Raw genomic sequence first — 25,462 nt, 5'->3', positions numbered from 1 at the left:
GAAATACATAAAAAGTTGAGTTCAGTATGTTGTTTACTTGTGAGATGAGTTGAATTCAGTCTGCTGGTTAATTGCGTGATGAGTTGAATTCAGTCTGCTGGTTAATTGCGTGATGAGTTGAATTCAGTGTGCTGGTTAATTGCGTGATGAGTTGAATTCAGTGTGCTGGTTAATTGCGTGATGAGTTGAATTCAGTGTGCTGGTTAATTGCGTGATGAGTTGAATTCAGTCTGCTGGTTAATTGCGTGATGAGTTGAATTCAGTCTGCTGGTTAATTGCGTGATGAGTTGAATTCAGTGTGCTGGTTAATTGCGTGATGAGTTGAATTCAGTGTGCTGGTTAATTGCGTGATGAGTTGAATTCAGTCTGCTGGTTAATTGCGTGATGAGTTGAATTCAGTGTGCTGGTTAATTGCGTGATGAGTTGAATTCAGTCTGCTGGTTAATTGCGTGATGAGTTGAATTCAGTGTGCTGGTTAATTGCGTGATGAGTTGAATTCAGTGTGCTGGTTAATTGCGTGATGAGTTGAATTCAGTCTGCTGGTTAATTGCGTGATGAGTTGAATTCAGTGTGCTGGTTAATTGCGTGATGAGTTGAATTCAGTCTGCTGGTTAATTGCGTGATGAGTTGAATTCAGTCTGCTGGTTAATTGCGTGATGAGTTGAATTCAGTCTGCTGGTTAATTGCGTGATGAGTTGAATTCAGTGTGCTGGTTAATTGCGTGATGAGTTGAATTCAGTGTGCTGGTTAAGTACCTGTCAGGGCTCCAGCCAAAAAAAAAAAGAGCTTAAGGAGCCAGTGGCTCTTAAAAGAAAGCAAATCTGAAGCCAATATCTTAAGTGCTGAATAATAATGAGCAAATAGGCTGTTAATTCGCATGCACAAGACACGGTGAGGGCTGAGGGGGCCTGCGTAGAAACACACTGTGCTGGAGCCATCACCTGCGTTTTCCTGTCTTTGCCTCAGCTCTTTTTCAAATGATTCATTACTCTTCCAAACTCCGTCTAGCCCGCTGTATCTACCTTTGAACAGAGTTCACGATACACCGTCTGCTCTATGTTGTCATAGCTGAGGCTCAGAAGCCTTTCTGTGGTTGTACGTTTGCATGGAGCGCACAGCTGTTCAAGTGCACCTTCGTCTGCACCTTCCCATAGTGCACTGGTGCTAACAGTCAGACTGGGGTTGAGCACATGTAGATTGTGTGAAAAAATCTGATATTTTTCAGATATTTTCTTATGGTCAAACAAGCTCAGCTTGTCTACTTTGGTTGTTTTTTTGGTTTTTGGTGAATATCCCACAAACACAGAGCCGTTTTTGATAGGCAGACGTGTGATGGGTCGCTATAGCCTATCTGTTACCTTTTAAGATAAAAATAGTTTAAATAATAATAATAAATGTAAAAAATGTAATAAATAAATAATTCCCTATAAAAAATCATAATTCACAGTTAGCAAATTTATATTTGTGGTCGCACTTGCAACCATTTTAGTCACAGTGTGAAGCCCTGACTGTGTGGAGTTGAATTCAGTATGTTGGTTAAATACCTACTGAGTTTAATTATGTATGCTGGTTAAATACCTACTGAGTTGAATTCAGTATGCTGGTTAAATACCTACTGAATTGAATTCTGTATGCTGGTTAAATACCAACTGAGTTGAATTCAACCTATTGAGTTGATGCTTCTCAAGGCTGGTCATTGGATTGGGACTAATATCTCCTAATTTAGGATTAGCAAAGACTGTTATGTATGGTGCAGATTTATGCAATAATGCTGACACCTAGCAGACAGCACACTTACAAACTAATTTTTTATTATCATATAATCAGTGAATGGTCCAACTGCTTCTAAGACCCCGCAAAGAACAAAAAGAGGAGTTCTCTGATGTCTGTCCTAGACTAGCCTGCACTCCATCACAGAGGAACCGAGAATGAGGAAACCAAATCAGAAAGTTCCAGCAAGTCAGTTTAGACATCCCTGGAGGACCAGTGTGCAGTGTGATCCCCAGTGTTCGCTCAGGGAACGCATGATCTGCACCGATGCAGCATCATCTACAATGCCGGACATGTGCCATGCACATTTCCGCTTTTACCGGGATTAACTGGAATGAAACAGAATTGACCCCTGAACCCTAACAAACGTGAGCATGCCTGCGTGGTGTCGGTGACCTGTTGTAGCGGTCATTAATGTGGAATGGGTGGGAACATTACCACTCTGCCACGCTCCTGCTTGGTACCCTCACCATTAGAGCATGCCACATTCACCGTGCCACCTGCCCCGACTGGTTTTAATGATCTTATCCACTTTCTCCCGGTGTCTGTTCCCAGGCGAATGTCTGTGCTTCGACGGATATATGAAGGACCCCGTTCACAAGCATCTTTGCATCCGCAATGAATGGGGCCCAAATCAAGGGTGAGTAATCTGACCCACTGTTAGAGAACGTTTTCATCTGTGGTTCAACGCATTTGATCGTCACACAGACTGACACAGTTCTCATGCTGAACAACATCACCAGTTAAAATGCTAACCGTTAATAAGTGATCTGAATGTAGTTTTTGGAAAATTGCTTTAATCAATAAGCTAAATTATTTATGTACTGTTCCATTTCACATGAGCTGTAGAGCAGTCTGCATTGTTTTTTGTGCTGGCATAAATTTTCTGTCCAGACCTCATTTGCTTGTGGGGCACTAGTACAGGTTTTCACATTCACGACATGTAGCTGACACTTTTATCCAAAGAGACTTACAATTCTGACTCAACACAACTTGAGTGATTGAGGGTCTTGCTCAGGGGCCCAACAGTGGCAACCTGGTAGTGGTTGGGACTTGACCTGACAACCTTATGATGAACCTTCTGATTACTAGTCAATCAACTTAACCACAGATCCATTATTATTATTGTTTGAAATGTTGCTTTAACTTTCCAAACTTGGAGCAGCATCAGAGAGGCTTAAAAAAAGTCCACATATAGAAGGCTGAGGTGTTTAAGATCAGATCTGAAAACCAGCTGGACCTTGGTGCGAAGGTAGATTTGCTAACAACACATGAACATTGCCACGAGTAGATTAACATTAGGAAAATATGAAAAACATTATGAATACATGTTAGAAACCCAAGCCAAAACAGGAAAACAGGAAAACAAAGATCTGCTAAGGAGATCTGTTTAAGACATTTAAAAATAATTAGACCTCACGCTCACCACCAATCACATGAGCTTCTCAGGATGGCGGAGTTTCTGATCCGGTGTAGTCTGATTAAGACTCAGAGTTGGAGAAATCCTTGGCATTTTAATTGGAAGGCGGATGGAAGTGATGACGGTCGGAGAGGTGGATCCGTTAATTAAAAATTTGATTGGAGCTATCAGGTGCCAATGAGCACGTGGCTGGGAATTCTGAAGCTTGTGCACTTGGTACCATGCTGTGAAGATGGGAAGAGTTTTTCATTTGGCTTAAAACCTCACGGAAGCAATAGGAAGTCTTGGAAAAAAAATACTTTTTACATTTTCCCAGAAGTGCTAAAATATATACTTAATTTTGGGGATTTGTCAACTTTCTGTCTATCAGTTGCCTTAGTGATTATGACTTTGTTTCTGCCCAAATAGTGTCTCTCAGGCTTTACAACTGTCCATAATATTCCCCATGTCAAGAATGCTCCAAGGTGTAAGAGGGATTAACCTCGTGACCCAGCAAAACAGAAAGCCTTTAGAAAGTCACATGTTTGGTGTACACGCAGGTTTAAAGGACAAATTTAGTCATTTTCTTGAAAAGGTACACAGTACAGTGATGAGTGGGACACTGTGTAGTTATGAGGCCGTGTTTTAACAGCAGGTTTCTACGGAAAGCCGGGGCTTGTAGTGCAGCGCTAACCTATCCTGCTCTTCCGTAGACCTTGGCCCTACACCATTTTCCAGCGTGGCTTCGATTTGGTCATGGGAGAGCAGCCCTCTGATCGGATCTTCAGGTAAGAGATGGCGCTTTTCTGTTCTAAGCCCACTGTTACAAAATAATTGGTCTGTACTGTCTCATGCTGTTGCACTGGTGGCTCAGTATAGCAGCTCTGTAAAGCAGCTCTGTATAACTGCTCTGTAAAGTTGCTCTGTATAGCTGCTCTGTAAGGTTGCTCTGTAAAGCTGTTCTGTAAAGCTGCTCTGTAAAGCTGCTCTCTATAGCTGCTTTGTATAGCTGCTCTCTATAGCTGCTCTGTAAAGCTGCTCTCTATAGCTGCTCTGTATAGCTGCTCTCTCTAGCTGCTCTGTAAAGCTGCTCTCTATAGATGCTATGTATAGCTGCTCTCTATAGTTGCTCTGTATAGCTGCTCTGTAAAGCTGCTCCCTATAGCTGCTCTCTATAGCTGCTCTGTAAAGGTGCTCTGTATAGCTGCTCTGTAAACCTGTTCTCTGTAGCTGCTCTATAAAGCTGCTCTCTATAGCAGCAACACATCCATTTTTGTCTGGTTTATCCCCCTCCATCATAAAGTATTTGTCTTTGTATAAAATGAATAGTTTATACATAATGCTATTATTAGTGCCTGAATTATAGTAGCATTCACTCATCCTTTAGCAATGGAGTAAAAAAATAATAAATAAAAATGACATTTAAGAAGTGACATTTAAAAGAGTTGTCTAAGGTTAGATGATCATAACTTTTATGTCTGCTGGCCCTTTAGATGTCAACTTACAGCTCATTTGAATCAGTTGGTTTTATTTAAGATAATTATCATTTGTTACTAAAGGTTTCAAATGCCGTTTCTCTTACTCTAAAACCTCTCAGGCCATTTGAAGTTTGCTAGGCTTACTGGTCTTACTGGTCTGGGCAGGCTGTATATAAGGGAGTTTCCCATTGCTAGTCCATGACCTGCTCAGTGAAGAGATACTGTGAGCAAGGAGAACATTAGCCCAGGACAGGTCCCCACGCACAGAGATGTAGAGCCATGGGTTCCGGTTCCCTGCCGTTGCCTCGATGCTCTAAAAAACCCAAAACATATCACTGCTGAGAAAACATTGCAAATATTTCAAACAGGATAAGACTCCTCAGCAGTGTCAGACCTGAAGGCTGTGGAGCGGCTTATTGTCATTGGCCATAACTTAAGGTAATCAGTGCAGTAACCACAGCAAGGACACCCCCGAATATTCGAGCATTGCTTTGGCATATTCACCAATAACAGTTCCATTGTACAGCCAGAAGCCCAACGTCAGCAACTTGGCACAAACCTTCATGCGTGAAATGACCTGATGTGAAGTCATGCCACCCATACCATTCCAGGAAGGACTGATCATGTCGTTTGGATACTGTTCATCTGTACAAATCACGTTGTGTTTATTTTTTGCAGCTTTCTTCCGAATTCAAATTCCTCTTGGCGACGCTAGACTGGGTTTGATGCATTCCTTCCCAGCAGTTTGACCAAGTCCTAGTGATTTCAAACCCGTAGGACATACGCTATGGTAATCGGGTCCTTTGTAATACCTGAGGAACACGCAGATTTCAGATTTCTCCTGGATGCGAGCTGCCGAACGTGTCTGTCTCGGTCAGATTAAGTGTTATATTTCTGAGCAACCCAGCACTTCAGTATTTGATGCAATTTGTATGAAAGATTTATTTTCAATTTTACAAAATGTTACCATATGCATGTTTTGGAGCATACATGGAAAGCAGAGCCCATAATCAATTTAGAATGTTTATTTATATTTCTTGATTTTTGCATCAGGCTCAGAAATGGCGTGATTGATATTGGTTTAACATTCAAAAAATACATTTCAGTTGTGCGCAAAAGATGCAAGTAAGACATCCATCAAAGACCCTGCCAATCCTCTTCACGTTTTGGACAGGTTCAAGGATGCAGCCCCGTCGTCTGACTTGCCTTCCAATTTCTGTGCTATTTAAGACGGCTGTGTGACACATCCGAACAGCGACGGTGTGATATGATCCCAGTGCGTGTCTGCCAGTCGCACGGCGTTCCCAGCAAGGACAACAGCAGCACAGAATAATTCCTGACATCCTCAGCGCACTACAGAAGCGCTCGTTGCACGGGCACTCGCTCCTCCCGCATGCTAGCGGCTCGGGTCTTTGTTTGCTGTTCCACAGAAGCTTCCCCATGTAGATGTTTTTCTTGTCTTAACTTGTGCTGCATGTGCAGCAGTGCAGCGCAGTTCCAGTTCCCGCGGTTTTGTTCGGTGAGCCGCTTACAAAGCCTGCGCACACACAGTTTCTTTTTTTTCCAAGCCGTTTTGCATTAGACTGTGTCAGAATTTGCAGGCGTCTGGGGATTACTCGGCACTCCGCTGACCCTCATCGTATTCACTCACCTTTCCTTTCTCTCGGTTTGTTTGATGAACCCGTGGTAAGCCGTCCAATCACGTGCGCATGCCCGTTACTGGATCCGCAGCTCTGATTGGTTCGGATCGGCAGGGGACGCAACTTTCACTTTTATCCATTATTTATACTAAACAAACACGTCTGCTGGAGGAATGTTCTGGTACTGAAATGCCACCCTCGGTGGGAACACACGGAGGGGGAGGTTGTCACGGAAGCTGTTTAGAACCACACCACCCTTCCACTTTTATGAAGCTTTCATCTGACACGGGAAGTTTGTGAAGTAATTTCCCATGGTTCCCCGTGCTCCTAACAGAGGACAGGGATAGCGCAGCTCCCCGTAAGCTGTCTCTGGTGTCTCGCACACTCCCACACTTTACAGCTTATAGGCACTGTGCAGAGGCAGGTGTAACGTCGCTTCCCTCGTTTAGATCCCAACAATGGGACAACGCCCGTCTAATACTCCGTCCTAATTGAAGTTACGTGCAGGCATCTAATGCAGCGTATTAGGAGGCAGGAGCCAGACCCAGAGATTCCTCCAGCATGGCTGTAAAAATGCGGAGGGCTTGGAGGTGGATAATTGGATATAATCAAGCTTTTGCTTTTATGGCGCGTTCATTTAGTTGCATAATTTCTGAAATGACCCTGCCTGCTGCCCTCCTTGTCCTTTCATTATGCTAACGTAGCATTTTATGACATGCAGATTGAACAATCTGGACGTGAAAGGTGGAGCCCTCGGAAAAGGCGTCATTAACCCTTTCAGCGCACGGCTGCAGCGCGGCGTGAATAATATGTGAACGCTAGCGAAGCAGCTGGCACTGCAGAGGAGGGACTCTGTTGATTGTGCTGATCAGTGAGTTGAGCTGAAGGAGGTTTATGGTTTGGAGCCCAGTGTCTGTCCCCGATGGTGACGTGGAAAGTTGGTCAGCGCACTGGCTGTAACCTCAGAAAAGGAACAGAGGCACATTAGATTACATTAGATAGCATGCTACATTAGATTATGAAAATTTAGAATAATAATAATAACAAAACAACAACAACAACAACAGTAATAATAATGTTACTTCCTTTTTTAAGTTTCATGTATTTTCCAATATCCAGCTACTGTCCAGATAAACTTCTTAAATCCATTTTTCTCAGGTATCTAACATTTTTTTTTGCTGTAGAATATGTTTTTCAGGAAAAATCATGCGAGCGTTTCTATCCGAGCACAGTCATAAAACGCAGCACATGGATGAAGCCTCTTTCGGTTCCCATTTTGTGAATCTACGCTAAGTAAAGTGACGTAAGGAATTGCGTAATTGCACCGCGGTTCGGATAGAGCGCTCGCGTGTGAAAGCAAAGCAGAGACAATAAGACCAGAACTGGACCAGAGTGGTCTGGACTCACGTATTCGGGACAAGTGTGAAAACAGCCTAGGAAAAGGTTTTTTCTAAATAAAAATCTCTTTAAAATTATAATTCAATTAAAACAAAACAAAAGCCTTTAGAAATTATTAGTGAAGATAAAACAAAATAAGGTGATAATAAATGGCAATGAAGAAATTAATTGTTTATTGGGAGAGTAGCTGTAGAAATGAAAGCAGAGGGACAAGAAAAAATAAGGTTGAAGTAATTATCATAAAATAACAGTACGATAAAAGCACATGAATGCCAAATTCAAAATATGGGTTTTGACTTATTTTAAAATTAGTGATATTCATTGATAATGCCGAACAAATCTTTGAAGCTTTAAACCAAATTTCTGAGTTTTCTTGTGCTTAGGCTTCTGAAAGTTCAGTAAGTCAGAGTTTAATGATCTTAAGAGCTGATTCAGTAGCGAAGCTCTCGTTCGCTGAGCGCTGACGGAAGGTGATCAGCCATCAAGAGATTTGCTGGAAGAGGATTTTGAAGCAGAGTGTGTGGTGGTGCTTACACATGTAATATCCTCCCTGTTTTCAGTGAGTGCTACCGCAAACTGTCTGCTTAGTTATTTAGGTACTCCAGTAAACAAAGTGTCATAATAAATCGCAGTCAGACAGAAGAAAAGCACAAGTGGGTATCTCAGCATCTTGTGCTGTCAGGTAGAGTCTGCATAGTGCTGCATACCTTAATTTGATGAAGGCAGTCTTAGTGACATTGCGTGGCATTTAAAGTCGTGAATCACGTCAACATTTCTAAGTTATTGTGTGGAATCTGATCTCTTAGGCTTCTAAATGTCTTTTTGTTCACATTCAATAAGGGTGGATTCTTTTCTTCACTTAATTATTTAAAAATATTCAATAATAATAACACTCGATAGACAGTTTACTGGCACATTTAAAGCAGTTTATTTACAGGCATTACAGAAACGTGTGTGTTTTCTGCATACTCAGAGATGTTAAAACTATGTTCCTGTGATAAGTTGACAGAGAGGCAGAATGCATGAGAAGGATAAAAGCACAGACACACAGAACCAGGTGCACAGACACAGAACCAGGTGCACAGACACAGAACCTGGTTCACAGGCACAGAAGTAGGTACACAGACACAGAACCAGGTCCACAGACATACAGAACCAGCTGCATAAACACAGAACTAGGTCCACAGACACACAGAACCAAGTCCACAGACCCATGTTGTTCACCACAGACACAGAACCAGGAACCAGGTCCACAGACACACAGAACCAGGTGCACAAACACAGAACCAGGTCCACAGACCCGTGATGTTCACCACAGACACAGAACCAGGTTCATAGACCCGTGTTGTTCACCACAGACACAGAACCAGGTTCACCTGGGTTAACCAATGTTGCCTTCAGGTTTAATGTGTCAAACTAATTTAGAGCAGGTCCAGAAAGACCAGTCGAGTATAATAAATAATTTTGTGCGCAGTGTTTTATACTATATGGTGTTGACTAGTATAAAGTGATTGATATGGTGGTGTTGCATGAATTAATTAACATAACCATTTAACTGGAGAAGTACAAGAACTGAAAACAGTATTTTTGTCACTATTTATCACTCGTGTACTACTTCCTCCATTGATGTGGAAGTACCGTGACCTGATCCGACAGCTAATTGAAATTTTCATTCAAGTCATTTACAGTTAAGTGCCAGGGTCTCCCTGGTTTTTTGGTGGGAAAAAAATCAATCAAAATTAAATATATATATTTATATATAAAAGAATCCCATATGCATGTAGTAGTGATTTCATATCGACTATGACAACATGCCCTGAACATCAAAGCAATTGAATAATTTAAGACAGCATTTTTCTTTTATGATCAAATGCAAACGTATAATTAATTTTGACATTCTCTAATTTACTTGAATGTTCATTACGGTGTCTAGTAAGACAATCAGCAGTGAAGACTTTTATTTTATTAAATCCCACATAGTGGAATTCTTGGGTCAAGCCCGGAATTCACAGTGGGATCAAGAAAACAGCTGTCACCAGAAAATAGGATCTTTCGCAGAGATGAAGGGTATAAAAAGAGATTTATGGATGCTATTACCTACAGTAAAGACCAAGCTTATAATCTAGAAGGGGAAGAAACATAGAAACTCAGACACCATCACGGAGTGGGTAGAAGAACAGCAGAAATATGCCAGAGCAAGTGTTGGAGACATTAGCAAAAATCCAAAAACAAACAGCAGGAAACCTTCAGAACTTATTCTGGGGGGGGCTTGCAGAAAGCAGCTGCTAACGTCTACACACAAGACACAAGAGCATATGTGAAATAACAGGCCAGCAAACAGCTGACCAGATCGGTGATAGTCCACCCCTTTCATGCTAATAATCGTAGGGGTGTTTGACGACAGCAACAACAGAAAAGAGGCAAAGATGTTTAAGGGACGCGTGTCTGTATGAGACACCAGAGCACTGCAGAAGGAGGAAGACAGAATGATAGCAGCGAGTGGGTCGGATGATGAAATCAGACAACGATGCGAAGCAGATGGAAAAAAACAAACAAAAACAGAAGCCAAGTCAAAGGCTCGCTCGGCCCACCCAGTCACTAGACCTGAGCACCACGGCACGCTTCTGGACTGATTTGAGGAAGGCAGGGCACGACACTCGGCCGAGCGGTCTGTCAGCGTGGCCAGAGAACAGAGCGAGGAGAGAGCAGCCACTCACAGGCCTCCCGCCGGCTTAGAACGCAAACGCACACGCGCAATTTACTAGGGAATACGTCTATTTCATTTACATTAAGGGACAAATGGATCATTTAAAATGTTGTTTATTTCACTGTGCATAAGTATGAAGCACTACCTAGCTCAGATGCTGTCATTTTAAAATAAGAGTGTCCAACTTTTTCTAATCACCTACAACTTTTGCTATAATTTTCCATTGGACTATCTTCAACATGTAATGTAACAGGTAGCAGTATATAATATCTAAACACACCGACAGTAAGGCTGACTGAAGAATTTTTGAAAAAGGGCCTTAAAACTGAAGAACTTGTCTGCACTTTTCTAAAAATATAATCTGTTGTTGATTACCGCAGCCGATACAGCACTTGAGCATTAATGATTTTGTAATGTAAAAACAATACAGATTCTCAAGATGACTTGCTCTGCTAGTCTGTCTGTGTAGAAGGATGTAAATATGGCCAAAGCAACACTACACCAGTCTTCCTTTTGCATTGATCTTCTTTGAAAACTAGCCGTTCATAACACTTAAATGCACATGCATGTTTTTAAGAACTTCAGGATGGACCATGACTCTTTTCCATGCGTGACTGGTCTGAGGGTCTTTTCAGACATTTCTCTAAAGCTATACTGCTGACCATACAGTTTATCATGTACAGCCGGACCTGGAATGGAACATGTCCAGGTGTTAAAGTTATGCATGTTATCATAGCTGGCTGAGGATTGCCAGGCTAAAGGTCTGGGACGTGTAATTATTTTGAGTTTGTTTGAGTTGATATATTGTCATTATTTTGAATTGGCTTGAGTTGGTACATTGTCATGATTTTGAGTTGGCTTGAGTTGTTATATGGCCATGATTTTGAGTTGCTTGAGTTGTTATATTGTAATTATTTTGAGTTTGTTTGAGTTGGTATATTGTCATAATTTTGAGTTGGCTTGAGTCGTGATATTGTCATGATTGTGAATTGGCTTTTATTCTGAGGTACAGTTAATTGAAAGTTGTCATTGGTTAAGAGAATCTTGTCATTTTTAATGATTTTTGTTTATTTAAGGGGGCATTTACATTTACATTTATGGCATTTAGCAGACACTCTTATCTGACTTACAAAAGTGCTTTGTCATTTCCTCATAGAATACATCCTTGCCAGTACAGTAGGTTAGAGTCCAAGATACCAATGAACTAGAATACTGCTGAAATACAGGGATCAATGCTGATGCCTAGAAGTGCAAAATACATATAAGCTTTATCTCAGACAACACTAAGTATAATAAACAATAAGTACTAGAGTTTGTGAGTCAACAAAGGAGCAGTCAACATTGGCGGACAACACCAAACAATACCCTACAATAAATACTAGGGTCAGTGGTCATTTAAATATTCTACAGACAGATGGGTCTTCAGTCTGCATTTAAGGGGACTTTCCAAGTTTACCTAAACTAGGTTTGCTGCAGTTACTCAGTGTCTACGAACGTACTGAAAAATGATATTAATATTCTACAGTAACCCTGCCAAAAAAGCATGAAATGAGAACTTTGTTGTCTGGGTGCAGAATGTAATGTTGTAATTTGGGGGTATTGAACAAAGTATGACCTTTAACCTCGTAATCATTGTTTTACTTCAGATGTAATGTGGTGAAGTGCAAATTTAAAACAAACAAACAGAAAGAAGGCTCACTTACAGACCACACGTCTTACCCTTCAAATACTAAACAGCACTATAATAGATCCGTCTTTGAAAGATTTGATTGGGCCACTCTGACTGCTACACCAGCACACACCAGTATTTTCAGGTTTATGCATCATAGTCATAAGGACTGACCCCAGGGGCCTGTAATGGGACCTTGTTCTGGGCCGCGCAAATCAAAGTCTTTCAGAAACACATGAACACTGGCAAATGAGCTTCACCAACTGTACTCAGTGAGCATTCCACACACACACACACACACACACACACACACACACACACACACACACACACACACACACACCCACACACACACACACACCCCCACACACCCCCACACACACACACTTAATTGACATCCTTGCCACAGGATTAAAACCTTAGTGAACATTAATTTACATATTTTTACATTTACATTTACGGCATTTAGCAGACGCCCTTATCCAGAGCGACTTACAAAAGTGCTTTGTCATTTACTCATAGAATATGTCCAAGTACAGTATAGTAGGTTTGAATTAAACATACCAATGAACTAGAATACTGTAGAATACAGGGATGAATGCTGATACCTAGAAGTGCAAAATACATAAGGTCTATCTTAAACAATGATAAGTGCTATAAACAATAAGTGCTAGAGTTTGTTAAACAACATAAATAATAAGTACAATAAGTACTAAATTAGTCAGTCAATATGGGAACAGTGTCAGTTGTTCTTTAAATATTCTGCAAATAGATGGATCTTCAGTCTGCGTTTGAAGACAGAAGACCCATCTTCAGTCTTCAAATGTGTTTGTTTGTGTGTGTGTGTGTGTGTGTGTGTGTGTGTGTGTACTGTGGTACTGTGCCAAAGTCTTAGTCCAACAACTTAGTTCATGTCAATGGTATAATGCCCATGTATAATTATTTTTTAGTCTCTTTATTAAGGTACAAACAAAACACGCAGGACATGTGTAGAGAACAATTCAGCGTCTAAGGGCAAACTCAGTGACATCCCTTGGCACTAAACACATCTTGAACTCTTCTGGTGAGATTTTCCTGACGTTTTCTGAAGTCAACCTCTGGTACCACTCCATTCAGGTTCTGGCCCAGGTAGGTTTAAGAGATCCAGGCTCGAGTGTAAATGGACGTCACACTAAATACTCGTCAGGCTAAGCAGGATGCGGGGATGAGTCACGTAGAACAGAAACATACGTTTATTTACACTGAGCACAAAGACTATGTAGCTAATGTAACAACAAACTCTGACAACACACAACAGAACAATAGGGGTTTATATACACATGTAAATGAGAAGCATAATTACAAACAGGTGTGACCCATGGGGGCGCGGCCACACGGACGAACAGATACACACAAACACACATGGGGAGACGTTTGGGGGAGGGGCCGTACCATGACAACTGTAGCCTATAGAAGCTGGTTTAACTGAATTATTTCTGTTTTTTAATTATACTTACAAAGTTCCTCTATTTTCTCATTGTATTCTAATAAAGAGACATAAATATATCTGGTCATTACACCAATGATAAAACAACCAAATCTAAAGGTGGCTTAAGACTTTTGCACAGTACTGTGTGCATCTATCTATCTATCTATCTATCTATCTATCTATCTATCTATCTATCTATCTATCTATCTATCTATCTATAATTTTATTTTTTATTTTTTATTTTTTTTATTGTTATTGGTTATCTCCATATGGATATTGTAAGTAGATATCTCGATACAGTGTAAATAGTTCTCTCCATGTAATTGCCATCAGTAGATCAGTAGTTATATCCATATAATTGTTGTCAGTAGTTCAGTAGTTATCTTAGAGACTGACTGAGATTCCTCCTTATGTGCAAAACTTGTCAGGCTGGACATTAGCCGCCTCTCTTGAGTGGACACTTATAAAAGTTCAGTAGTTTTTCCACACACATTTCATCCCAGTTAACTTACACGGAGGAAACACCATCTCCATACACACATTGCACATAGCCTGCGTCGGTCAGGACACTGATACGCTGAGGACTTTTATTTTGCAAAATTCACTGTGCTGTTCACTGTAAACAGCCGGGAGTGTCATAGCCAGTTTGACCTAACAACCCCCAGCATTTGTAAGTTTACATAACACCACGCACAATTTCCACTACACAACAGCCAGCGCTGGAGCGGATTATCAGACTTCGAAAGGCTCGGAACGCGAGACAGCTGCCATCTTGTGGAGTGGACTCATGGGGACACTGGCGTAGATAGCCGTGAGATATGGGTATTGATGTGTAGGCGGGCCAGAGTGAAATCTGAGGATGACTAATGTCTGTAGGTGGTGATATGAATATTTGATCATTTCTGATCCAACAGTTGGCTAAAGGTCCGAAGGAAAGTGGCGATTAAAGGTGTGACGTAGACCATGTAATGAACCTTTTCTTGTAGATGATGTATGCTAATTCCTTTTAAAAAGTCTTGTCCCCATTGTGTCACTGTTTAGTGGATCTTTTAAACATGCCAAGGTTTGTATTTAAAATGTCCAGTGAAATTGTATTTAAAATGTATTTAAGATGAAATTGTATTTAAAATATCCAGTGAAATGCACAATGTAAACAAACCTTCTGTGTGAATGAATTCGGTTTTGTGCTGCAAACCTTGCAGGATGTTCTAGAGAAGACGCTACTTTACTGCTCCAAACCCGAGAGCCTGAAACAGTTTGTCCCGTAATGCATCATAACTTGTGCGGTGGTTTACATTGCTACAGGCACGTAATTAATCCGTTGTCTGCAGACATCAGCATCTGACACACAATTTTTGCCCGTCCAATTTCAGTCTTTGCATGTTATTTTTTGAGCCGTAATATGCACCCGTCAGGTATACGTGTTACATACGCATTACTGAAAGTAGGACGAGTTTGAATATGCCATAATCCCAAGTGCCAGCGTCTGCCCTGTACCCTACAAAGCCCACAGCGTGTATTTGTTATCATCATCCGCAGGTCCCTAAGGCAGAGGAGGGACTGACCTATGCTCACGAGCCTTGCAGGCTGACACATATGCACCTCTCTCTGTTTCAGGTTCACGTACACACTGGGGGAGGGCATGTGGTTGCCCCTGAGCAAGAGCTTTGTCATCCCGCCAGCCGAGCTGGCCATCAACCCCTCCGCCAAGTGCAAGACGGACATGACCGTCATGGAGGACGCCGTGGATGTGAGGTGGGGGTTTCGGCGTTCTCCACCGGAAGGGCCGCAGCGATGCTTGGCAGGGAGCCAGATTTGAACGTGATAACGAGATATCTGATCGGCGCGAAGCCGTTTCTCCCGTTTAGCAGTTCTGGGCTCTCTCAGCCCGCGACCATGTGAAGTATGACATATCGATCGCTCATTGACAGATCATTTGTTTCATCATCGCAAGTACTAATTATTGATTAATCATCAGTCATTCAAGGTTGAAAAGGCATTTGATTTGGCTTTAATGCAAAATTCGTTATTATTGTGATCACATCATCGTTAGGAGAATAACTTCAGTTCCTGTTGCTGGAAGGAAATCTGTAATAGCTCAAGGCTAACGTCCTTGACAGAGGTGCAGAAATAGATGTATTTAGTAATACAGGTCATAACAAAAACAATAGTCAGACATGACCCATTTGATAGGCCGTGTTGGCCAGGGAACACGCCTCTCTCCCTGATGTTAATTAGAAGGGGGTACGGCCAGAGTGATGCGGTCCACATGCCTTGTTGTTGAACTTGATCTGATGATATGCATCACGTTGCTTTCTTACACTCCTCCACCACCCAACACACAGCCTTGTTTATACTTGCGGGTTTACGCGGGCGTGGCTCTCCGGGTCTCCGGGTCACTGCTTGCCAGTCAGGGGAAACTGAGTGTTCCAGATTCAAATCACATCCTTATGGATTCCAGAATGTTCTTTGGATGGCCCACGCTGCCCTCCTGCCAGGCTACAGGCTCCCTAGAGGCAGGCGTGTGGAATGCGGCTTACTGCTCGTCGGAGTCTGAGGTGGACCGGTCCGGGGCTGTGGAGGTGCAGCTGGGTGAAAATTGCCTCTGCCTGGTGGGCCACGCGTACAGCTTTGTCTGGCAGTAATTTGCACGGTCCTCCTGTGCTGTGGGCTAGGTTTGTCAGGGATAACAAGTACTGACTGCACAAAGAGCTTGCAAAGCAGATCTGTGACGTTAACCTGTTAAACCCCAGGCTGACTGTTCAGTTGTCGGGTTTTTTCCACCGTGCGATGGGTCTGCATAAAGACATCCGACCGGTGCTGAACATGTGATGTACATGTTTAAATGGCCTTCCTCAGAGGTTGCTCAAGTGTAGCAGTGAGTCTCTGATACAGCTCAAGAGTGAAGTGTAGATATTCAATGTCCAGACTCTTTGGCAACCAGATATTTCTCTGTTGTTTGTTCATACAGTTATTTCAATTCTGATCAGAACTTTACAAAATTATTTTTGTTGTGCATCAAGATGTATGTATCGTTAAAAAGTGAGGTCTGAGGACTTTTATTAGTATTATCCCACTGTGGATAAGAAAGACACTTCGAAATACACGTTCATCACTATTTTCATTTAATTTTCTCAGTACACTTACATTTACAGCATTTGGCAGATGCCCCTTTCCAGAGCGACTCACAGAAGGTCTTTGTAGTCTCTATCAGACACACGTGCTTATGTGAGCGTCATCGTGACTGGCTTGGGAAAGAAAACAGTAAAAGCGTTTTGAGGTTTTTTTTGTTTGTTTGTTTGTTTTTTGTAAATTGCATATTTAAGTGCTGAGAGACTCCGTGAAGAGTCTTCAGTCTTCGTTTGGAGACGGACAGCCAGTGAAGGCTCATGCCAACACCTGGGTCCCAGGGCAGAGAACGATGGACGATGGACATCGATGGACGTCGATGGACATTCATGGACATCCTCTTCGTGTCTTTACGGATGGTGGTTCTGGTCGAGCAGTATTAGAGACTCGAGCAGGGTCTGTTTACCGCCTTTAAGTGTGTGAGAGCTGGTCAAGTTATCACTTTGTAGGCGAGCGTCAGTGCTTTACATCTGCTGCGAGCTGATGCCAGGTATGAGGAGGCAACACAGCATGGGAGAACATTGGGAGGTTGAACACAGAGGAGGAGTCCTGCCGGGTGCTGCCAGGCGGCCAGTCTCGAGATAACAAGGGCCTGACCAAGCTTCCATGGGGAGGAATGGCTGGTTTGAGAAAGACTGGTTGGTTGGTTGTCCAGAATTACCCCAAAGTTGTGTGCTTTGTCAGTCGGAGTGATCTGAAGGTTCTCTGGTGAGACCCCGGGGTCTTGACATAAGATAACATCTCTAACTATATATAGCAATGATGTCCCAGCAGTCCTGCTGTGATCCAGCTTCAATTGCTGAGCTGCCATCCATGAAGAGAAGTCGGCGAAGCGTGCCGAGATACGAGAAGTAACCTGGATGTCAGAAGGGTTGAAAGGAAAAAAAAAAAAAAGAGAATGAAAAAAACGGGTGAGACTACGATCTCACTAAAAGAGCAACTGTAAAGGGAGAACAGGAGAGGACCTAGCTGCACTCCTTGCGGGACACCATTGGAGAGTCTGTATGGAGCCGCTCCTGATATGTCACCTGATATGACCGTCCGTCTGATTATGAAGTAAACCATTGCCAGTAATCCAGAGATTTGTGAGGACAGACGTCTCGCGGTCAACCATGTTGACAGCTGCTGAGATTGAGACGAGTCAGGACGCCGGACCTGGTCAGAATTCAGCTTCTCTAAAGGAAATTAGACTACTAGTGGTTTCTCTCTGTTCATTGTTTAAGCAGAATGTAAGTGCTGTATCAAATCCAAAGACTTTAGCAGACATACACACAGTTAGCTGTGCTTGTGCAATATTTTCAACTAGGTTCTGGAAATTTGCACCTGAAATGTTCATGTGGCTATTTGCCTTTTTGTAGGTTTTTGTGTGTATTATTTTAAAAAATGAGTAAAAGGGAAAAAGGGTAAAAGGACTTTTAATTTTTAATCATTTGAATTTGCAGCACAGTTTTACTTTGCTGGCCTTCATAATTGAAGTCTAAGTTGAGTTCCTCCTCACACCTGTTGCACCTGTTACTCAGAAAGGCACGGTGATGTGTTAGGTGCCAAGTCTAGTCAGAAGAGTCTGCAGAACTATTAATTAAGGCTTCCGCTTTCTGAAGAGAATGTTTTGTTCGCAGCAAAAGATTTGTCTCAATTTGTCTAGAGTGCCCTCATTACGGAGGCATGACGGTAATTATATATTCTGCCCTTTAAGGTACCATCTTTCCTCCAAAGGGTCTATCACGAGCTCGGCTATGAAGAGTCTCCACACTCCAGCGTTGAGCCGTGTTGGGAGGACTGGGTTTGCATGTGGATTATGATATGAGGTTGACACTATATGATTCATTTATTATTCTTCATCAGGTACGGTGGCGATCTTATTTACAGTGCTGGAATGGTCATGGCCTTATTAAATCCTTCTTTGCAACGGTGATGTTAGTGAAGGTGTTCGCTGTTCCTGAGGAAGCGGTGCATGGGTTACCGAATGCAATTACACCTCCCAAACCCTTTAGGACGCCTCTGTAGTTATCTGCTCGGCCGGATTAACGTTCCAGAAATGGTTGGAGACAAAAGATCAGATTTATAAAACTGTATCTGAGCCAAATTGTTTTGCAAGACAAAGTGCTTTCTCTTGCTGTCAGCGGATAGTGAACGAGGACATTATATTTGCAAAACAGAAACAGGCCATGTGTTCTGTCTGCAGGCTAGAGTCATGCACATATACCAGCAGCTTTTATTCCACATGCCTTCCCCTCTACTGTAGCAATCTCCAAGCGTAGCGGGCCACAGAGAGGTCGCGTACGCTCCGTCCTCTCCCCGACGACTCTCTGCCTCTTCAACACTTTCTGATCTCCTCCTCCTCACTGCTGCCTTTTCAGATTTCAAAGGAATGACTTCAATATTTGAATGTTTTCAGTGCTTTAAGTCACATAATGCAAAGTTCCAGTCCATACAGCCAAAACCGGGTATAGAACCGCCAACTTCTCAAGTTTAGCTCTGCCAAGGAATGTGAATATTTGTTTTTTTGACCCTCAATAAAATATTTTGCTTCAAAGTTTTATCCTAGAATATATATATATATATATATATATATATATATATATATATATATATATATATATATATATAGTGTAGTACTGATAAATAAACAACTTGGCATAATGTTCTTGGTCTACCCAGCAGGTTGTGAGGTTATTGTGCTGCTATGTGTTATTCTGTCCGCGTATGTCTGTGGTAAATATATAATTCATTTATCGGTCAGATATCTCCTCGGGAAACCCCAAAGCTAAAATTCTTTCAATATTGTGTGTGTGTGTGTGTGTATGTGTGTGTGTGTGTATGTGTGTGTGTGTGTGTGTGGCATGTGGCGTGTGGTGTGTGTGTGTGTGTGTGTGTGTGTGTGTGTGTGTGTGTGTGTGTGTGTGTGTGTGTGAGTGTGTGTGTGCTGTGTGTGTGTGTGTGTGTGTGTGTGGTGTGTGTGTGTGTGTGTGTGGTGTGTGTGTGTGTGTGTGTGTGTGTGTGTGTGTGTGTGGTGTGTGTGTATTCCCAGGGAGGAGCTGATGATCTCCTCGTCCTTCGACAGCCTAGAGGTTTTGTTGGACTCCTTCGGCCCCGTGCGAGACTGCTCCAAGGACAACGGCGGCTGTAGCCGAAACTTCCGCTGCATTTCGGACCGGAAGCTGGACTCCACAGGCTGCGTGGTGCGTCTCCAAGAACCCCCGGGGTCCGAGGGTCCAGTCCACACCAGGCCACGCCCCTGACCTGCTGTCATCACTCTGACACACGCACTCCCTCGCTTTCTCTCTTTGTTCATTATTAGTGTGTTGATCCTCACTAAACTATCACTGCCCCCCCACTGAGCCACACTGGAAGGTTTCTGCCATAGCTCACTGGCCAGTGTGATTAACATACGACTGCACCGCTCGCTGTGATTGGAGGGTGAAGGGGGTGGTCTCGTACTGGTCTTCAGCAGGAAGGCGCTCCGGTTTCTGGTGTGCGGGTGAGGAACGGGGTTTAGTCTTTAGTCATTCCAGTGAAGAATCGCGATCGCGCTGTGACCCGTGAGCTCCTGTCCACCTTTCTCCGGGTTCTCTCGTAATAAGGATCTGAGTCCCATTCTGTATGCCTTCACTTATTTTTTTGCCTCTCTTTTCCTGTCCTCTCATTGGCCCAGGGTTGCTTAGCGAACGTGTAATGATCCGGGCTGTCTAGTTCCTCTCGCCATCTGGCTGAGGTGTGCTTAACGTATTCGATTTCTCACTTCAACATGCGTCGTGATGGGTCTGTCTGGCTGGCCTGGCTGGTGTGTGCGTCTCCGCTGGCTGGTGTGTGCGTCTGCGCTGGCTGGTGTGTGCGTCTGCGCTGGCTGGTGTGTCGAAACGCCCTGAGCGTCACCGACATTGTAGGAGTGTGACTCCTGTTTTGTTTTTGGTTTGTTGTTGGGGTTGTTTTTGTATGCCAGGCAGACGTTTCAGTTACCCGTGGCAAACAGATGCCATCCTCACTCCGTGCTCAGCCCTCAGTCTCGTTCCTTTGTTATTCCCAAACCTCTAACTTAACCCCTTTTGAATTTTTATGTGATTTTAATATGAAAGTTTTTTTTTCTATCAGGACTAGGTAGCAGGTGTTTTTCATAAATCTGTCACTCAGTTGTGTGTAGTCTCCATGCTGTGACACATGACAGCTCAGCTGTGCACTGAACATTCTTCGAATATCGAACGGTAAAACAAATGTCTCACACACAGAGAGCACACAACAGATGTCTGTGTTTGCTTGATGCAGTCGAAGTATTATTCTAAATATTGCACAGAATTTTTAAATGTTATTTAGCAGGGGTTTTTTTTTGCTTGTGTGTGTGTGTGTGAGAGAGAGAGAGAGAGAGAGAGAGAGAGAGAGAGAGGAGTAACTGTATTCTGTAAGGAGTAACTGTAGTCTGTGAAGAGTAACTTTGTACTCTGAGGAGTAACTGTGTAGTTTGTGAGGAGTATTTGTAGATTGTGAGGAGTAACTCTGTAGTCTGGGGAGTAACTAGTTTGTGAGGAGTATCTCTGTAGTCTGGGGAGTAACTGTAGTTTGTGAGGAATAACTAGTTTGTGAGGATTACTCTGTAGTCTGTGAGGAGTAACTGTAGTCTGTGAGAAGTAACTGTAGTTTGTGAGGATGAACTCTGAAGTCTGTGAGGAGTAACTAGTTTGTGAGGAGTAACTCTAGTCTGTGAGGAGTAACTCTAGTCTGTGAGGAGTAACTCTGGTCTGTAAGGAGTAACTCTGGTCTGTGAGGAGTAACTAAAGTCTGTGAGGAGTAACTAAAGTCTGTGAGGAGTAACTCTGGTCTGTGAGGAGTAACTAGTCTGTGAGGAGTAACTAAAGTCTGTGAGGAGTAACTGTAGTTTGTGAGGAGTAACTCTGGTCTGTGAGGAGTAACTGTAGTTTGTGAGGAGTAACTCTGGTCTGTGAGGAGTAACTAAAGTCTGTGAGGAGTAACTCTGGTCTGTGAGGAGTAACTGTAGTCTGTGAGGAGTAACTCTGGTCTGTGCAGTCACCCCATCATCACAAAATACGCTAGGACAGAGAGTCCAGGACAGAGAGTCCAGGACACAGGGATAAATATGTGAGCAGGTTCTGAATCGCCCTGGTGGAGTTTCTGTTGCCGTGATGCCTGACTGGATGTACATTATCCTAATTGCTACACTACCTCAGAGATTGATAGTTTGCACAGAATACTAATCACATTTATTCCATTATACACAGAATATCTGCCCTCTGAATACCTTGATGGATTTGTCTTGTATTCTACAGAACACTGGAATAATCCCCTACAGTTGTTGAAGAATTTCCTTAAGGTAAATTATCTTGGTAAAACCAGATCTAGAACCAGGTGTCTATTCAGACTCCAGTGTAGTTGGTACGGGAGTGAAACATCACCACTTTCCACTCTGTAAAACACATGAACTCTTAAGCCAGGAAAGAAGCTTCTGGAAGCTTGTATGGCCCAACAGCTGTCTGGCTAATATGCACTCATTTATTTATTTGTTTATTTTTCTTGCAGCTGTTGTATGCTGTGCGAAATCCTAAGGTAAATAAGTTATTTTAGAAGCCCACATTTTACAGGAAAAATATCAACTTCCTTATAAATCCCTGTCATGCAGGAGGGACACCCACCCCACCCTGGTCTGTAGGAGGGGGACACCCCTCTCGATGGGCGCTATTAGACTCAGTAAACAGGCCTCGGCTCCAGTGAGCCGCAGTAATGGGTTGAGTGGTCAATGCTGTATGAGGTTACCTGTACTGATGTACAAAAAACCTTCTGATCCCAACCTGCCATGTGTGTGTGTGTGTGTGTGTGTGTGTGTGTGTGTGTGTGTGTGTGTGTGTGTGTGTGTGGGTGGCGGTGGGCGGGAGGATGTGTAGACTCTGCATGGAGTGCATTTTATAAATAGGTAAGCATATGCGCACACACACACACACACACGCACACACACACACACACACACACACACATATATATATATATATATATATATATATATATATATATATATATATATATATATATATATATATATTCCCCCTAATCAAAAGTTTCTTCCAGTCATTTTCTCACAAAAAATAAATAATAAAATTATATTAGATTTTCCCACATAACACTACGATTGCTTCCCCAAACATCACTTCGGCCGTAGTTTCTGCTGATGTAAAATTAAATTAGTTCTGATATTGAGGCAGATATCAAATATATATAATTTAATAACGCCCTATATTTTATGGTCCCCATGTGATAGCGGCTAATGTGCACAAGCCGTGGGATAGAGTTGCACTCCCTGGGTAATATGACTTAAAAAAACCCAGAACCAATTATAGCTGCGTTTTTGCTAATACTATTACTGCCAGCTTTCCCCGTAAGCCCGTGTAATAGGCCGGGCTTTCTCACCTGTTTGCAGTTTAGAGTTTCTCTGCAATACGTTTCATTTGAGCTTCTCAATTTGGTGTTGATCATGGCTACCATTTCAGACATTTTCAATTATAGAGTGCATTATTTTTCAAATTTGCTGGTCTCTGCCACATAGATGCTTTGTGCCATAACACGGGGTAACGGCATAGCTCCCGTTCATGCTGAGCTTCGTCTGACCATGCAGAAACACGCCGTGTGTTCTCTAACTCCCTTTCCGCTTTGCCTGGAGGTTTATCCGCGCTCCTCCACCGTCGCTGCTATTCCTCTGTCTTCCATCTGTTGCCGCCGCAGTTCGATGTTTTGCGATTTCGTGGTGACGGAGGGTGTGTGAATGACGCCCCGGGCCGTGGGATCCGAGGAGCTCGTTGGCTGTCTCCCAGAGAGCCCGTTTCTCCATAATCAATTAACACCTTGTCTGAGGCAGGCAGCAGCGATGTGTAGCGGCGGTGCTAATCCAGCAGCCGGCGGGAGCCTGCCTCGCTGATGTATAGCACTCCCGGGGAGGGCCGAGGTGCACTCTTTGGGAAGTAAAGTCTGATAATTGCTAAATGATGATGTGATTAATTAGTTCCCTCTCCTCTATCGTGATTGGTGATGCTGGGGTTAGAGCCGTAGGGGGAGGGGAGGCGGAGCCGAGCTGTCTGACCGGCCCACCCGTCTGCACAGACATGGAATCGGTCTCTGTCCGCACCTGAACAGGACGGGAGAGCTTCGATTCCGGCCTTGGCCAATCACCCGGTAAGAAGTGATTCCGGTGACTATTCAGGTTTGTCCCGAAAGCTCTGGCTGGATTAAAGGAGCAGAGAGTAACGCTCACATTGTGCTTGTTAGTCACGTACGTGAAGGTGGCGTCGTGGTCATTATGTTGGGATAGAAATGAACCCGCCCAGGTTCCTGGGCCAGTGCCCAAAGCTCTGTCGTTTCCTCAGGCTCGTGGATCCGCCCCTGCTTAATGTTTTATTCGGTTTTAATGACACGGTCTGGATATCAGCCCTGCAGCAGTTCTTCCGAAAGCCCAGGCGAGCTCACCTGACCCAACTAGCCAAGCACCCCAGGACTGTCTCAGCGTCAGAACATTAAGGTTGAAACTATACCGGCAGGTGGTTATTCATCCAGATGCCAGACCTGGATACCCCTATTCCACACACACTGTTCCCTAAGGCAGGATTCGACATTGGCTCATCCACTATAATGACAGAGGTCCCACCTGTAGTGCTGTGTGCAGCAGGCTTTCACCATGGGTCCCATCCTCAATTAATGAGACCCACTTCTTGTTCCGCCCCAATGTTGGCCCCACCCCAATGTTGGCCCCACCCCAATGCTGGCCCCACCCCAATGTTGCCTCCACCCCAATGTTGGCCAACCACAATGCTGACCCCACCCTTGCTAAGCAGTGCTGCATTTCCAGATACTACCAGAGTGCCTGTGGGAAATGTCTCCCTGATGCCTCCACCCCACCCCACCCACTGCAAGGATGAAAGGCAGGATTTGAAGGTACTCGATCCATCTCCATGAACATCTGCTGTGCTGGGGCTACGTCTGGCTCCTGGCAGGGCAGAGGCATGCTAATTCTGGACTATAATCCCAAAAGCAAACTGTGAAATACATCTCCCAGCTCCCGTCACGACAAGGACTGATGGACACCCAGGCTAAGAAGCGGTTTCCCGCCAGACACAGAGACAGCTTGGGAAAGAGCAGCATGTGTGATTCTTACGAGAGCTGTTGTTCTTCGAGTCAGTAGAGATGTGTGATGCACGTTTGGCATTTGAAAATGAATTGTGGGGATTTCAGTGCGGCACTCCGGCTAGCTCTGTAAACAGCCATGCATTCTAATGACACACACTCTCTTTTGTTTTATCTTTTGCAAAATTGTCTCTTTAGAGGTGCAGACAAGTTCAAATGTCCTGAAAATACTTTGTATGTTTGTGTTCTGAAGAAGTGTAAGACTGAAATATCTGCCAAGATTACAGCTGTTAGAACTCAGAGTTCCGATATTATTCTAGCAACAAGTAATCATTTACGTTAGCATTCATTTAATGTTTGTCCATTTAAATATCCTATAATTTAGCTGGATAAGTGTTTTTTAGATTTACAAAGATGATATGATCCTCTAAAAGGGATTTGTTACTACTTGACTGGCTGTTTTAATCTTTTGAAAGCTAGCTACCCATTTGCAAAATTTGATTTCAAGCCTCAGTTGTTCAGGATTTTCAAATTTTTAATTTTTGTTTTTATCCTCTGAGATTATTTTGAATCGCACCTTCTTAACCGCTCCAGCAAAGTTGTTGTCTCACTTCTCTGTCTTCTTGGAGCATAAGAAATTTCATAGTAGTGTTTGTATAATAAGCTGGTAATTTGCTGCATTTTTCTCT

The 25,462-nt window shown here is 43.1% G+C and overlaps 1 protein-coding gene across 4 annotated transcripts in view; it reads left to right on the top strand.

Annotated features, from left to right (window-relative positions):
- Positions 1-25,462, top strand: part of astn1 (astrotactin 1) — a 194,933-nt gene that overhangs the window by 72,038 nt on the left and 97,433 nt on the right. For all 4 annotated transcript variants that reach the window (XM_027011360.3, XM_027011363.3, XM_027011361.3 and 1 more), the window contains 4 exons: positions 2,326-2,410; positions 3,883-3,957; positions 15,147-15,284; positions 19,690-19,840. In XM_027011360.3, the coding sequence (XP_026867161.2) occupies positions 2,326-2,410; positions 3,883-3,957; positions 15,147-15,284; positions 19,690-19,840 (449 nt within the window). The remainder of the gene's footprint in view (positions 1-2,325; positions 2,411-3,882; positions 3,958-15,146; positions 15,285-19,689; positions 19,841-25,462) is intronic.

Source organism: Electrophorus electricus, chromosome 20, assembly GCF_041902795.1.
Source record: "Electrophorus electricus isolate QZ-2024a chromosome 20, ASM4190279v1, whole genome shotgun sequence".
Lineage (NCBI taxonomy): Eukaryota > Metazoa > Chordata > Actinopteri > Gymnotiformes > Gymnotidae > Electrophorus > Electrophorus electricus.
Note: the sequence above shows the minus strand (reverse complement) of the source record. Positions and strands in the feature narration are given on the sequence as shown.